The following is a 17,368-nucleotide window of genomic DNA, read 5'->3' on the forward strand; positions in this document are numbered from 1 at the left end:
CATGATGCCGCAGTGCTAGACATCACTATAAACTGCCACATTGCAGATATCGTAGCGATATGACTGAAAAATTGTTAAAGCTACGTTAAAAGTCCAAATCACACACACACACACACACACACAAAACAAATACTTTTCTATTTTACCAAACCACAGAACAATGTAGTCAGATGACTTTGAAGCAAATTAGGATGCCTCGGTCATTACGCCTTTCCTTTGCGTTCCAATATGATATCATTGTTGACGTTGGGGTGTGTGATTACACGTGTTACACGACACTTGTAACACAACATGACGACAGGAACAGGCTTGAGACTTAATAATATTTACTTCCTTAATGCTTGTCTGCATGGTTTTGTTTTGTAATTTCATGGTGTTTGTTTCTGTAATCTTGTCGTGATATATGGTTTTATGTGTTTTAAAATATTGTAAAGCACTTAGAGCTTCTAAAGATTACGTGTTGCACTAAGTCCACGTTACTGTTATTATTATCATTATTATTATTATATGTCTGAAAATTATCATAAGGGTATAGTGAAATGAAAAGCACAGTATTCATGTAATAAATATATTCGTCATAAAGCCGTCGTTATCCGATGGCCTTCCGCTATCAAATTCGACAAGGCACAAACACCTAAATCAAGTTACTGCACTGATCGGCATGTACGTTAAATACATAAGCATTACTAACAAAACTCTCTACCATGACCCGAATTTGTGAAAATGTTAATCATATGTGAAGATGTTCCTAACCAGTGAAGATGTTCCGAGTCTGTGATGATGTTCGGTATTAAAATTATTATTTAATAAACAAATGCCACAAATAGTGGCAACTGTATAAAGATATAGCACTCTAGACTAACGCGTTTTGAAATTTCTGTATAAGTTTATAAGTATTTTATAACTTTGTTTTTTTTTATCATGTCAACTAGCAAATCATCTTTGACTCGCAGTTCTAGCATCCGATCTAACATAATAAACTCACCACTGAGATAAGCTCGATGCTGATTAAGAATCGTGTTGTAGGTCCCTATTGCTATTTTACACGAAGTATTTTTGTTCTCATATTTAGGCTTGATCCTTTTGTTTACTGCTGATAATACAACTCCTGCTCCCAATACTATCAACAGTAGTGGATTTGCTGTTCAACTTTCTGATGATATTCCAGTTGTTAGAATCATTGGAATGTAGTTTAGTACATCTATTTGTTTGCTCTAATAATTTCTGGTGCATCTGACGCAGTAAATTTTTTATGATAGTACTTGTAGTATTTGATCAACTCATCCCTGTTGTTGTCTGAGAGACGAGATGAAATATGATTGAAATCGATTATTTCTTTTCTTGCTATCATGAAACTGTTTCAGTAATTATTTCAATTGATGTGGTAAAGGTAATTTCTGCAGCAACCTTTTTAATCAGCGTACGAGAGTTGTTATCGGCAGGATCAGCAAGAAAATCTCAGTACTCATTATATACTCCAGATGAGACATCATTATATCTGCTATCTGTTACAACTTTACGATCTGAGGATGAAAATGGAGAATCAATATTTGTTGGTATTTCAGTAATATTATTGACGTTATCACGATACATATCTTCTGTTTCATCGATATAACTAATAACATAAAATAACTGTCCAAGATATACATAAGAAATTCAGTGCTAGATATTGCCTGAGAATTGCATGTGCTGTTGAACAACTCAAAACACCTTTAACGTCTGCTTCTTCTATATTTATGTCATTGACAGGTAGGTTTAGGCATCCAGTAATCAACTCTTTGATATTTTTTGGTATTTTCCTTATGTGAGTAACTTTACAGATTCTTTTTTTTGTGTGTAGTTTTTCAACGCAGTTTTTTAGAACCATGACATGCGTCATAATCTGCATCAAAATTATAAAACTCTTTTGCGACTCTGATCGATGGAGTATCAACATACATTATATATTACAATTACATTAAATCGTAACTTGTATTTATCTGAAACACGGTATGACCTGGGTAAGGGCCTCTAGCGTTGACAACATAAATTCCGGAAATACGATTACTTATTTGTGGTTACTTTAGCATCAAGTGTAAATTGCTGAGGAGTAATAACATAAACAATCGATGGCGTATATAGCGTAGTCCATGTTGTATTATCAGTCGATCACTCTAATCTTCAGTTGTATATGCGCCCGATATTAGCATCTAATTTAACTCGCAGTTGAAATTTCCAGATCCAACAGCTCCTGGGCTTTCTATTTTTTTATCAAAAATATACTTATTTATCCGTTTGTAATCCACTCTGAATTTCCAGATATAGCACTGTTAAACGAAAAGCGTAATTTTGATCATTTTCAGGATATTCTGTTGACTCAGTTGTAACAAAACCCCATCGATTATCTATAGCATTGACGAGATGTGGTATATGACCAACGATATATTTAGCTCGTTTTGTGCTGCCAATAGCTTCAGCAGCACTATCCACGTACTGTTTATTTACAAGATCAGATGCAGCACCAGGTGCATACATAGAAGTTATCTTATTAGCAACCATATCGATTGCATCTGAAATTGTGCCTCCTGTTCTTTCAAGATAAGCATCATCTGCAGCAGTAATAGCTTGCGCAACATGCAGTTTATTTGTTAGGTCAGAACCATCGACAGTTACATTCGTTTTTTTTAATGTTTTTTTTTAGCACGTCCATGTCTAGATTTCCCTGATAGGAGGATGAAATGGATCAAGCAAAATTAACCTGCTGCTGAATCTGTTACTTAAAGACATCTTCAACTACAATAAAGTATATGTCTACGCAATTAACCCAAAGCAGGACAAAGATGGTCTGCTAAACGAACACAACGAAAAACTAAAAAATGAACTACGATTTGGTAAGAATATTTTTTATATATCTCAAAACAACCTAAAGATCTTATTCCAGTTGCCGAGCTTGATTCGGATAACATACGAAATAGTTCAGATCACACTTTTAATTGTCGCGCAACAGAAACTGTAATGCAGTTTATCTAGCACAGGTTTTCTATAACGTCGATCGATTTATCAGGCGAAACACGGGTTGTTTTATATTATTTGCTGGATTTGACAACGTTGATATACAAAATGTAGCACGAGAACAGTGGCGAGATGTATTAAAAGACAAATTTGCAGAACTTTATCATGAAGCAACTGGCCGGGAAATGCAATACTTTTTCTTGTTTAATAAGCTAGCACGAGATCGAAATCAAATGTTTAGATGTGGAATAGATACGTTATTAGATGGCTAGAGCAATCCAAAAAGTAATTTAGCAAATACTTTAAAAGTGGACACGAAACAAATAGAGGTTCTAAAGAAATTTGTTGCAACGAGAGCTACTTTTTTAGGAAGAAGTTAATCATGAACGACGCGGGCAACAAAAATCAGCAGAAGAAACTGTTATTCTTTTTAGGTCAGTGACTGAACCTGTACTTGGCAAACAACCTGATATTTCTGCGATATCACATGAAGATATCGAGAATTTAAAAGAAAAAGGATTACTTGGTAGATTTGGAGAAAAGCAAAAACATAGTTGCTGAACAAATTATTGAAAAAAATGGGTATGTGGTTGCACAACAAGCTAAGACATTACGATAGATTGGAAAAGTAAATCGAGTAGAAGAAGAAAGATTAAAGACAAAACGAGATAGATAAGTAGGAGAAATTGGACGCTAGAAAAGAACAAATTCAATTAAACAATATTGAAAAAGCAATAAGAACTACTGATGGTCATCTTATACATAGCGAAATTGGAGGTCAGGAAAATGATGTTTTCAAATCACTAAACGTATTACGGTAGGTAATATCAGAAAACTGGAAGATGCAAACTTTTACATCAATCTAGTTATTAAGAGGAATAACAATTTTGAATGAATATGAATACATTGATAACATCTATAATTCTAAAGAGTTTTTGGATGCTCATGGTCTGTTAAACATGCCTAAAAAGTATAATTGTTGAAATGTATATTGCCTTTCGGAAAAAAGTGTAACAATAAAATACAATGGATATACCAAATTACTTAAATTAGCGAAATCGTATAAGTCTGAACCTGTACCTGTAGCTGTACATTCAGGTTTTGGAATTAAAATCTTTAAAACTCAAACTGAAATAGTTGACCGATTGATACTGCTAATCTGCTAATCTCATCTAAAGAATCTGGAAATGTAAGCACATAAAGCGACAACGAAATGTTTGAAATTGTAGATAAACGGTTATCTCACATCCGACGAATATATTTTACATAGCGATGTTATCACAGTGAATTAATTTGCGGCGATTGGATTCGTTAACCCCAAAAGACTCCGAGTTTTACCTATCAGATAAATGAAAATGTTATCAATTACATTACTGCTTGATTCATCTCAAACTACGACGGACAGTGCAAACTTCTCTCTTATTTATAATCCACAAATCGAACTTGGCCCAGGGACGCAAGCGTCCCCGACGAAATATGAAAGAGGTTCAGTTTCGGCTACTTCTTGGAATGATATGTCCAACGTAAAACCTAACATAATAAACGATTTCACATTTCATTCGAGCCAGCCAGCTGGCTTGGTTTGGATTTCTGTAACTATACCACAAGGCCCTTACAGCGTTACTGATCTCAATATAGCAATAAAATCTCTGATTACAACTGGAGTTGGATTCGCGGCCGACAATTTTGACTTGCTCCAAACTATTACACGCTACCTGCAAGAATCACGTTGAAAAACAATTTTCTTGTTGATTTTAGTACGACCAACAACATTGGATCGTTGCTAGGATTAACTCGACAAAAGGGATGTTCTAGACCGCAAAGCGCTTCAATTTTATACAAGGACGAGTTATCAGTAGATATAACAAAGGTAAATACAATTTTAGTAGACTGATCGATTGACAGCGGACGTAATAGAGCTCGTGGCAGTCAAGGACGAACTATTTTTAGTTTTTCTCCTGATGTTCCGCCAGGTTCGCTAATGCAAGTAAAGCAACCGGTAATAATCTACCATTAGATAAACGTCGAAAATCAAATATCCTCAATAACAATGCCACTTATTGATCAATCAGGACGACAGCTCAATCTCAATGATGAAAATGTAACATATTATCTGCACTTGAGGTCGCAGTGAGCTCTGCTTACCAGGATACATTTTATCTTGCAGTTTTGTATGATAAGATGAAAGAACGAAATATTTATCGTAGAAAAATCGTAGGAGGTTTCTTCGAAATTATCTTCTCTAAAATAGTTGAAAGTATATCTGGAATAACTCACAAAATAGCACCTATCGCGTTAGATGCATAAAAACGTTTGAAAGAGGAGCTGCATCTGCAGCAGGTACAAATGTGGGAGAAAAGATTGCTGACAAAATCAAAGGATTTTTACTGTAAGATTACATTTATTGGATTTTAACTCAAAGATTACATGTATTAGATTTTTACTCAAAGATTACATTTATTGGATTTTTCTCTAAGATTATATTCATTGGATTTTAACAACAAGATTATATTTATTGGAGTTTTAGTCCAAGATTACATTTATTGGATTTTTACTCCAAGATTATCTTTATTGGAATTTGCTCCAAGATTAAATTTGTTGGATGTTTGCTCTAAGATTACATTTATAAGGAGTTTTACTCCAAGAATACATTTATTGGGATTTTACTCTAAAATTACATTTATTCGATTATACTCCATGATCATATCTACACGATTATACTCCAAGATTACATCTACAGGATTTTATTCGAAGATTACATTTATTCGATTTTTATTCCAAGATTACATTCATTGAATATTTACTCCATGATTAGATTTACAGAATAATTACTCCAAGACTACATTTGTTAGATTTTTACTAAATGGTTACATTTTTCAGGATTTTTCCCCAAGATTATATTTATTGGATTTTTACTCCAAGATTACATTTATTGGATTTTTACTCCAATATTACATTTATTGGATTTTTACTCCAAGATTACATTTATTGGACTTTTACTCCAAGATTACATTTGTCGAAGTTTTACTCCAAGATTGCATTATTTGGATTTTACTCCAAGAATACATTTTTGGACTATACCCGATGATTACATTTATTAGAGTTTACTCCAAGATTACATTTATTGGATTTTTACACCGATATAACATTTATTTGACTTTTACTAGATGGTTACATTTTTCTGGAGTTTTCCCCAAGATTACATTTATTGGATCTTTACTCCAAGATTACATTTATTGAAATGTTACTCCAAGATTACATTTATTGGACTTTTACTCCAAGATTACAGTTATTGGAATTTTACTCCAAGATTACATTTATTGGACTTTACTCCAAGATTACATTTTTTGGACTATACCCATGATTACATCTATTGGAGTTTACTCCAAATTACATCTTATTGATTTTATTCCAAGATTACAGTTAAAGGATTATGTTCCATGATTACGTCTGCAAGATTTTACTCAATGATCACTTCTATTCAAATTTACTCCAAGATTTCATCTACTGTATTTTACTCCATCGTTACATCTGTTGGATTTTACTCCATAATTACTACTACTGGATTTCGCTCCAATGATTACATCTACTGCATTTTACTCCAAGATTGCATCTACTGGATTTTCTTCCGAGATTACATCTACTGGACTTAGTACATGATTACCTCTACAGTATTTTACTCCAAGATTACATTTATTGGAATTTTACTCTAAGATTACATTTATTGGAATCAACTCTAAGATTACAGTTATTGGAGTTTTACTCCAAGATTACATGTATTGGATTTTTACTCAAAGATTACATTTATTGGACTTTAATTCCAACATAACATTTATGAGTATGACTCCAAAATTACATTTATTGGATTTTCACTCCAAGATTACATTTATTTGATTTTTCTCCAAGATTACATTTATTGCATTTTTGCACAAAGATTATATTTATTGGAATTTTACTCCAAGATTACATTTATTTGATTTTTTCCCCACGATTACATATATTGGATATTACTAAAAGATTACTTCTACTGGAGGTTACTCTAAGATGATATCTACTGGATTTTCTCCAGTAGCACAATTATTGGATTATATTCCTTGATTACATCTACTGGAATTTTTCTCCAACATTTCATTTATTGGATTCTTCTTCCAAAGTTTATTACATATAAAAGTTGTTCCGTAAATTCGACTTATGAATTTAACTCGCGCTTTTACAGATTTTGCTGTAATGGTGTGTACTTTCCTTAAAAAGAAAGACGCACAAAATAATTTTCAAAATAGACCGGTATATCATGGACAGCAAGAGTATGTTTATAGATAGGATGAACTATCAATACAAACCAGGGAAGCACACATTTTTGACAAATTCATAGAGACTGTTGACATTGGTATATCATGCACAACGATGACATGTTTACAGACAGTATGAACTATCAATACAAACAAGGGACGCATACATTTGTGACAAAATCATGGAGACTGTTGACACTGATACATCAAAGACAACTAGGATACGTTTACAAACAGGATGAACTATCAATACAATTTAGGGACGCACACAATTTTGAGAAAATCAATGATATTGTTGATATTGGTACATCATGGACAATGAGGACATGTTTGCACGTATAGTCTGAACTATCAATACATATTAAGAACGCGCGTAGCTGTTGTCAAAAGATGGACACAAAGGATAGAAATGATAGATCACACACAACTGGGACTCGCATTTACAAAAGGAAAGTGAATAAACACAACTGAGAGGGTTATGGTTCGTTTCTTAATCTTGGACGGTTCCTTGACCCTTTCCAGAAGCATCGGATGACCGCATTATGATTATCTGTTGTCTAGGTAATACAATAAATGACAATGGTTCCGTTGACATACATGTAATATATAAATAAACTCATGTATCAAAACGTCTTATGTGATATTTCTGGGTAAGTTATTAAATTGACACTATCAAGCTTTTCCACAGAATATTAAACCATCATATCCTACATTTTGGATTGTATTACATTTTATAATATCTGTTAAACATGAACTTTGATTGTTCAATTCTACCTGATTATTGAATGCACATATTTACAATACATTGCAATATAACGATACAATACATTACATTGGAATGCAATGCAATGGAATCCAATACAATACAATACAATATAACGCAATGCAATACAGTGCAGTGTAATGCAATGCAATACAAAACAATACAATGTAATGCAATACAATGAAATAATGCAATGCAATGCAACGCAACGCAATGCAAAGCAATGCAATACAATACAATTATTTAGTATTGTCAGGATACAGGCCCATAATAAAAATAAAACAGCATAATATAACCTTGGAACAGAGCGTACACAAACAAACAATAATGTAACGAATTATATGCATTAGACATATGAAATGTTCTCCTGTTATGCAGGCAAGAGAGAGAACATTATCCACACTAGTCAAAGTAATATCGCAAACAACATATTAAGCAAATACGCGAAATATCAGTTTATTACGTCATTTCTGATGCAATTACTTGTCTCGGAGATCTTTGTATAATTTCTTATGGAATTACTTTTCTCTGAGAACCTCATGTTCGTTACATAATACAATAGTGATGATCTGCTTGTGTAATCTTAAACAATTCTTTTCAGATCTTGCATGCATTGCTTTAGTAGAATGAATCATCAATGAATAAGGAGACAACAGCTATACTATGAACCCTCTCTGTCGAATGCCCTACTTAAGAAGAAACATAGTCTGTTAAATCTTTAAAAAATTAAGACATGATTTCAAAGTAACACTCAGTGATTTAAACATTTACATGAATTTGCCTTTAATTTCTTTCATTGATAATTGATAACGTGACCCAAATTTTATATCATGTATGGCATGATGAGCTTTTAAGCCTCTGCTCCAAAATATGCCACCCTTATTTTACAAATTCTACTGTACTGTGATTAAAATAGCTTTTTGCGAAAACATGCTTGCGACTAATAAATAATAATATCATTTGACCACATACTTAATCTGATATTCAACACTTTTGTAAGACGTTTACACTATGCATGTGTTAGCCAAATGCCTATATTTTTAAGGATCTTTATCCGATGTCTTCCTTATATTATGGACAAACTATGTGTCTGTCCCATTCATTTGGAAATATACCAGTCAAGCATTCTGTGAAACATAATGAGTAAAAAGGGTGAAATAACTCAATTACCAGTCTGCTAGATTTCTTTGATGCAATGCTTTTAATTAGATGTACACTATCTTCTTTGTAATCGATTCGTTCAAACTTTCGCAATAATTAGGATTAATTTTAATTTTTATTTCTGCAGTAGCTCCAGCAAGTATATTTCTAAATTATTGGGATTTAGTAATATCATCAGGATTTTTTGTTACGTTAATACATGTTTTAAGATGTCTTTCTCGCTGCTTTGGAATGAATCTTCTGCCTAACTACGGTTTACATCTTTTCACTAATTGTCTGAACTATCATGTGAACAAAAGAAGGTATTAATAGTGTATAAAAAGAGACTGTAAACAACTGTTCATTTCTGGTAATTGGGTCATATTTATACAAACAGTATGACCAATTAAAACTAACCGTAAATACGCAGCCAGAAAATTATAATACAATTGGATGGCATTGCTAAAGCTCTATATAAAAATAAAGTAAAAAAAAAACCTGCTGGAAATGTTTGAACTTATAAAATAATTTTATTTCTGTGTGAAACAAAGAAGAAAATATCCATGCCATATGTTAAAAGTACTGTGACAGTAGAAAGAGTAAGACGAACAAACAACTGGTTCGTTTAAGTGATTTTTTTTTAAAAGAAAAAATTCTTTCTATTACTTGATAATTTTCTTTATGTATTAAAACCTCATTTCAACATTAAAATATTGAAAATTTCAATTTTAAAAATCATTAGAAACCTAACTCTTTCTTATTCATATATGATATTATCGCAACTATTTTAGAATCTCATAAACATTTTCCAACATATAAAATGTATTTTCTATTAATGACACGTGTATATGATGTTCTCTGGCATTCCAGGTAAAAGTAAACGTACAAAGAGTCACAATAGTTTGGTAAATACAACATATAAGGAAATATGAATGTTTGATATGGGAAAATTGTCGTCGGATTAAGAACCGGAATAAATATTCCGAAATAAAGCTAAAATTTACCAGCGAACGCGTATGTTTTCATAAATGTTAGACAGAGCGCTCATTTTTGCATTTTTATAGCTTCTGTTTCTGCGAGAATTTACAATAAATTGTCATTTTTCAGCCCACTGAGAGAAGGTTAGTTTTATGTTTACTCCAATATATTTGTACGAAAGAACATAAAATGCTGCTCTTGAATTTAATATTAAACTATTTTCAATTCATCGATATATAACGAATGCTTCAAAGGTAGCATACCACTGATCGAATTCGGATACGCTGCTTACTTGACCTCAGTTGAACTCTTGGCCCAAGTTTTATTGTGCGAGTGAATATTCTGTTTAAAGTATTAACAACCATCTTAAAACCGATGTTGTTGATATTTTGTAAAACAAAATTATAGCTAAACAAGATTACTGATACAAATATGAAATGCTGACAATAATCAGTCAAGTAAGGTAAAGACGACTTCTATGTGAGCGGACAAATATGATGTCGATGATGAAATATGACGTCATTGTAGTACGCTGATAATCAAGGAAAAATGCTGTCACAAGAGAAATCAGAACATTCATGTAATCATTGAACATGTTATGTCAAAGTTTGTATTTTCCATTTCGAAATCAATGCCAAGGCCTGAAAAGTATAATCCAAATAGGAGGGTTTCTGTGAAATCGTCTGTGGCCAAGGAGATGGCTCTGCAGTCCTAGCCTTGACTTGCACAGTCGATGACAGATGGGACATTTTAAATCAGCTGTAGTTATAGGACGAAACTGACCTGAGGCGACGCTCCCAGGCTGCATCGATCTGGCTCCGACGTTCATTTACAAGGCCAATTGAAGCTTTGCGGGTGAGGAGGGAACGTCACTGGCTTCGGTCCTGTGCTGTTCTTTCAAGCTCCGATGTTTTTTAGACGGCAACACTTTAGGCTGTCTTTCAAGGTGTGTCTGTAGCGCTTATGTGTCGCCCTTCATTTCTCTGGCCATGTGCCATTTCCCCAAAGAAGATAAATTTCAGCTTGCGGGCACCATCTATGATATGGACTAACAAGCGAAGTTGGGCCTTGAGCAGCATTGCTTCAGTGATTATTGTCTTGGCTTTATCCATGATTTCGAGGTTGCTAACCTTATCTTGCAATTTAATCCTAATGATAGAGTGGACGTCTTCTAGCATCGGTTCTTGTTCCCAGATGGTCTGGAATATATTACGGAAAACGCATATTATAGCGGGCCATGCTGCTTTGTAAACATCCACTGGGGTTCCTTCCATTTTTGTAGCTCTGTCCAAGCTCATCTAGTAGGTGGCCTTCTTGATTTCTTCACCTGATGATGGAAGGTCGAGTTCCTCCTGGAATACCTATTGGGAGATATGTTTGAGAGCAGTGGGGTTGACAGAGGATGGCATGTTTAGTAGCCCACTGAAGTGCTCAGCCCAGTGATTTCGGAATTGTTCCTGATCTTTGTTCAGCATCGATCCATCTGCCGAGAGGAAAGGGTTGGATACTGTTCTTGAAGGGTTGTAGACAGGTTTCAATGAACTGTAAAACTGAACAGAGTTCTGAGTATCGGTGTAGTCTTGTTCTTTCTCAACCTTCTCGTCCCACCATTTTCTTTCATCTCGTGCAGTTCTTTCTCGGCCCGTCACTGTATATGTTTGATCTTGTCTGCCTTGGAGGTGCAACATGGGGCGTTTTGCCAATCCACAATATACATGTTCTTATCCATAACACTGGTCAACAGTGAAATCATTACTGACTTGAAAAGGCCCTAATCTGTAGTATTTTGGTGTGCCGAACACGAATATAACCGTCAAAAATTTGTATTGGCTCTCGTTTTGAAGATATTCATATACCTCATATTCTATGTTTCACTGTGTAAATTTCTCCAGTAGGACTGCAGCAACATCCGGAATAATGATGTAACATTGCATAATACCATCATGCTCACATCATCCACAGTTGATTGCATCATTTTCTGATGCAATGCAATACTAATGCCATGCGGCTGCTGAAGTAAGTTGACGTCAGCAGTGTACTATACATGTGTAGGCCTATTATACTAATGCCAGGCGGCTGCTGAAGCTGACGTAAGCAGTGTACTATATAAAGCCCAATCAGATAGGTTCAGCATTTAAAATATTTTAGACGTTGTGCGAGACAGTTCAAGCTACTGTTACATAAAACTTATTATTTTATCCATTTACGTACAATAAAGAACAGTAATGCCTCGAAAGTGTGTTAATACCGCGGACAATTTTTGCTATATTTGTGGGGAAGTGACATTTGCCAACCAGAAGAAAAGTATCAATTCTCAAGTGAAGAAGGCATATCATCTTTACTTCGGATGCAAGGTTGGTGACCAAGACAAGCCTTGGGCTCCGCATATATGCTGTGCTACATGTACAACACAGCTTTCACAGTGGTTGAATTGCAAAAGGTCATCAATGCCGTTTGCAGTCCCAATGGTGTGGAGAGAGCCAAGCAACCACCTAAATGACTGTTACTTCTGCTTGGTTCCTCCTCTTTCCGGCGGAATAACGAAGCGAAAGAAGTCGAGAATAGTCTACCCAAACATTCCGTCTGCATTGAGACCAGTTCCACATGGTGAGGGACTTCCTATTCCACAACCTCCAGCAGAATATTCTCTTGATTCATCTGACGAAGACAAAGGTGAGTCGACCTGTTCTTCTCCTGGTCCATCAGCATGCAGTGATCCAGATTTTCACTGTGGTGCATCATCAACCCCACACAGAATAACACAGGAAGAACTAAATGACCTGATTCGTGATTTGGACTTATCAAAGAACAAGGCAGAATTGCTAGGATCAAGACTCCAACAATGGAATCTTCTAGAAGAAGATGTCACAATTACTGCATATCGAAAGCGCCACCAGCAATTGGAGCCTTTCTTCAGAAAGGAAAGTAATCTGATATTCTGTTCCGATATTGAGGGCCTCATGAATGCTTTAAAAATCACTCATGACCCACAAGAATGGAGACTATTTGTGGACTCTTCGAAACTGAGTCTCAAGGCTGTGCTTTTGCACAATGGAAACATTCTTCCATCTATTCCAGTAGCGTATGCTGTCCACATGAAAGAGACATACGATAACTTAAGGCAGCTACTGAATTCCATTGAGTATAACAAGTACAGCTGGCACCTCTGTGGTGATTTGAAGGTAGTTGCCCTTTTAATGGGACTGCAGCAAGGATATACAAAATACATGTGTTTCTTATGCGAGTGGGATAGCCGAGCAAGGGAAATGCACTACATGAGGAAGGAATGGACTCACAGGCAGAATGTAGCCATTGGAGAGAAGAATATCCAACACCCAGCTCTGGTTGAGGCTCAGAAAATCTTGCTACCACCCCTTCACATCAAACTAGGTTTGATGAAGAACTTCGTGAAAGCCATTGACCGGACTTTGCCAGCATTCCGATACCTGCATGAAAAATTCCCTCGACTCAGCGAAGCAAAGATTAAAGAGGGAGTTTTTGTGGGTCCTCAGATTCGAGAGCTTTTCAAAGATGACCGGTTCAACAACTTGCTGGAAGGTGACGCGAAACAAGCATGGAATGCTTTTCGCCTAGTTTCTACAAACTTCCTCGGAAATGTTAGGGCAGAAAACTATAAGGAACTAGTAGAAGACATGTTGATGAAGTATAAGAAACTTGGCTGCAATATGTCTCTAAAGATTCACTTCCTTCATTCCCATTTGGATTTCTTTCCTAGCAACTGTGGTATTGTTAGTGATGAACACGGCGAACGTTTTCATCAAGATATCGCAACAATGGAACAAAGATACCAGGGAAAATGGTCGAATACAATGCTGGCTGACTACTGCTGGACACTCCTCAGAGATGCTCCCGAACAGCTGTACAAGAGACAGGCGAAGAAATCTAAGATGTAGTCAATGACTTGATTTTTTATAGGTAGGCTATTACAGTTGACCTTTTACTATTGGAATGCATTTCGTTATGTAAACATTAATTTCTTGCAGATTACAAAAAAACTAGAGCCAATTTTGCAATTTGACTGTCATATTCGTGTTCAGCACATAAAAATTGATAAGAATTGACTAATTTTATTTCAGTAACATGACTTTTGTAAAAATTTGTTGTCCAGTGTATAATTAGTCGAGTGATATGCTCGTTGTTTTCATCAGTTCAGTCCTGATGCACGCATGTCTTCTGTCTCATAATGATCTTTGCTGTTTCTGTGACGCCGTTCCTAAATTGACACCACTTCTCAGAGCTGACATAAGCCACTGGTACTTTGGTCATGATAATGACGTCCTGCATGTGACTCTGTCTTACAATAACGTTGTCTACCAGATGACACCATTTGGACCTTGGAGACATCGAAATTGTTTTGTACTTGTCGCTTGCAGGAATATAGAGTTGTTGCTGACGTACAGCATGTTTTCAGCACATTTGCTCAGGAGGAGCAAGCTATTGTTGTTCAGCTTCCCCACTCCGTGTGAGCCAAGCATTCCCTTTCAGATTTTGTTAACTTTCCCAACTCTCTGGAGTTGAAGTCTCTAAAGATAATCAGTTTGTCCCTGGTCCTTGCTGTTTTAATAAGTTGGTCTAAGTCCTCATAGAACTGGTTCTTTGTTTCTTCAGGGCTAGAGAGGGTAGGAGCGTCGTTGCTAATAATGTGTACAAGACTTGTATAGAGGGAAGCGCAGCTTCTTGAGGAGCTCATTACATGCCAATTGGAAAGGTGAGAATGTCCTTCATCAGACTATGTCTTATAGCAAGACCGTGCAACCTTGTCTCAGTTCCAACTTTTCACTTTAAGACAAAAGTGCATTCTCCTAGACTTCATTCAGAATACTCTCTCCTGTGAGCATTTTTCACTTATTGGATCAAAATCTATGAGATGGCGAGCAAGGAACTGTCATTCTTATGGTGGCGTCCTTTCCCCAAAAAGTCCGGACGTTCCAGATTAAGAGAACGAAGCATTTGTTTTCCTCTTTGCATTGTTTCGACCGCCTTTGGGATGATATGCTAGTCACAGCAAGCTGGTCAGATGCTATAGGACAGGCAGTGTTTAAGTAACCTTTTCAGCCCTGAGTAAAAAGACGAGCGACCATCGGTCCAATTGTCGCGTGCGTGCAGAATGTTGACTACGACTACCAGCAGTTATCTCCACCCATCGCTTCGTCACGCCCACTGGAACAACAAATCTGTGTGTAAAAAATATTTAAGTGCGAAAGTCGTTGCATAGGGGCTGTCCTACTCCCACGGCCTCAGAAACATGGGTCCAGTAGCACGATAAAGTGCCATGGCTGGATACCTCCCTGGCTGTAGTGGATGACCAGTACGTCCTATGTGCATTGTCATGTCCTGCCCTCTTCTCACGACGTTGCACAGTCGCCTTTCCGGCCGATGAATCTTCCTGGTGATCTCATCTACCCAATCCGCCCGAACTGTCTTTCCATGCTCAGGTAAGCGAGGCCCTAGCTCAGTGAGAGTTGAAGACTCACCAGCTACACCTGGTTTGGTCCACCCGTCGACGAGGTTTGCCACTGTCGCATGCCTGCAGTTGCTTGGATCCACAGGTGAGAGCTTGGTGATAGGTGAGGACCAAAACGGGCAAACTACCCCGAGGAAGAATTGCTGTCAGAGGTGCTACTCTTCCCTGGCAACCATACATTCCTGAATTAGATTAATCCTTTTCAAAGTCATAAAGATCAGAAGCTATCGGATATCTTCAGGGAGAGAGTTCCAAAGACAAATCGGAAAGCTGAGAAAGGACGTACGAAGAACAACAGCACAACCGAAGTCTGGTAGAGACTTGGGTGATGCGTCGTGAGTTACGTAGACGATAATGAGATGAATCTTACGAGGGCATTTTCGATGGACTAAGGGCCGCACCACCTTTGTTATCCCTCATGACACCTTGTTAAGCCAATCATTTTGCGTGCCACAGAAGCGTCTTCACGGGACGTATGAGATCGCGGCAGCGTGTTTAAGACCCCTGTTTTAGATAGATACCTCGGTATTTATAGTAAAAAACAATATGCATAATCTCTTTTTCCTTCTTTGTGCTAGGGTTTACCAACCAGTTTCTGCGTAAATTAAGCTCCCTAGAGCAATAAATGGGTGCAGCTTCCAACTGAATTTTTTCCTCTAATCTGTCTGAATCATCCATAGAGCAAATTTTCCAAACTTGAAACATATTCCAAAGTTGACATATGCATAGTATATATAGCTGATATTTTGATGGTTCTATAGTCCGATGGAAAACTGTCTAGAATTGGTTGGATTTTTAGCTTTCAAACCATGACATAAATTTACATCCAATGACATATTTTGAAACTTATAACATAACCAGTGAAACCACACCCTATACATATCTTTAGTGATGTCAAGGAACGTTAATTTACTTCACGAGTTGTTGAACGTCTTGGAAGAAATATATTAGTATCAAATCATTTTCATGCACAAGAACTTTTATATATGTCTGAATAGATTATTTTAAGATAAAAAAAATACCTTATACAAGCATAATATAAATTGGTAAATAATTAGACGACAGCGTTTTCTCTCCTTTCTTGTAAATCGGCATAACATGAGCTTTTTGCTATTACTGGGCGGGGAACATAATGGTTTCAAGGGATGTATTGGTTAATTTTTGGAAGGGCACGAATATTTCTTTAAATATGAAACAAAAAGATGTGTGACATTCAAGAAATATTTTTTTTGTCTAGGATATAAGGTTACACTATAAAAAAGAACTTATAGTATTTCAAATTAAATCATAGAATTAATAACAAGATAATCTTGAGTATTATTCCAAATAATTTCCTCCGCTAACGGTGTTGATGTGTCTGCATTAGCCTGTCGTCTCTAATGTATTACCGTCCCAATGATCTGAATTGTAATGATGTGCCAACGGTCTTATGTTGAATCACAGTAATAGAATCCAAGGTTTCCTTCTTTGAAATCACTATATTTCCCAGCTAATATATCTTTTCCAAAAATAATATAGAGCACTTTGTATCTCCAGAGAATAATAAATAATTTCACATAATCAAAATCCGAATACAATATAAATTATTTCTGCCCAGGTTTTATTGCAGGAATAACGAATTTTTCCCGTAAAGAAGATTATATAAAAACTAAGACACAACAGAAGTACCCGGACGAGGGCCAAAAGTTCATTTCTAGGAAACTCTAAGTTATAATTAGAAGG

The 17,368-nt window shown here is 35.9% G+C and overlaps 1 protein-coding gene across 2 annotated transcripts in view; it reads left to right on the forward strand.

The window, feature by feature from the left end:
* Positions 1–2,723: 2,723 nt before the first annotated feature.
* The window catches only part of LOC149802656 (sodium- and chloride-dependent glycine transporter 1-like), a 57,545-nt gene continuing 42,900 nt past the window's right edge, over positions 2,724–17,368 (forward strand). The window contains exon 1 of one of the 2 annotated variants that reach the window (XM_089952020.1): positions 2,724–2,870. In XM_089952020.1, coding sequence (XP_089808146.1) covers positions 2,856–2,870 — 15 coding nt within the window. In that variant the 5' untranslated portion in view covers positions 2,724–2,855. The remainder of the gene's footprint in view (positions 2,871–17,368) is intronic. The other variant, XM_089952019.1, reaches the window with a different exon arrangement.

This window comes from Sinohyriopsis cumingii, chromosome 3, assembly GCF_028554795.1.
Source record: "Sinohyriopsis cumingii isolate HCF-2022 chromosome 3, ASM2855479v2, whole genome shotgun sequence".
In the NCBI taxonomy this organism is placed as follows: Eukaryota; Metazoa; Mollusca; class Bivalvia; order Unionida; family Unionidae; genus Sinohyriopsis; species Sinohyriopsis cumingii.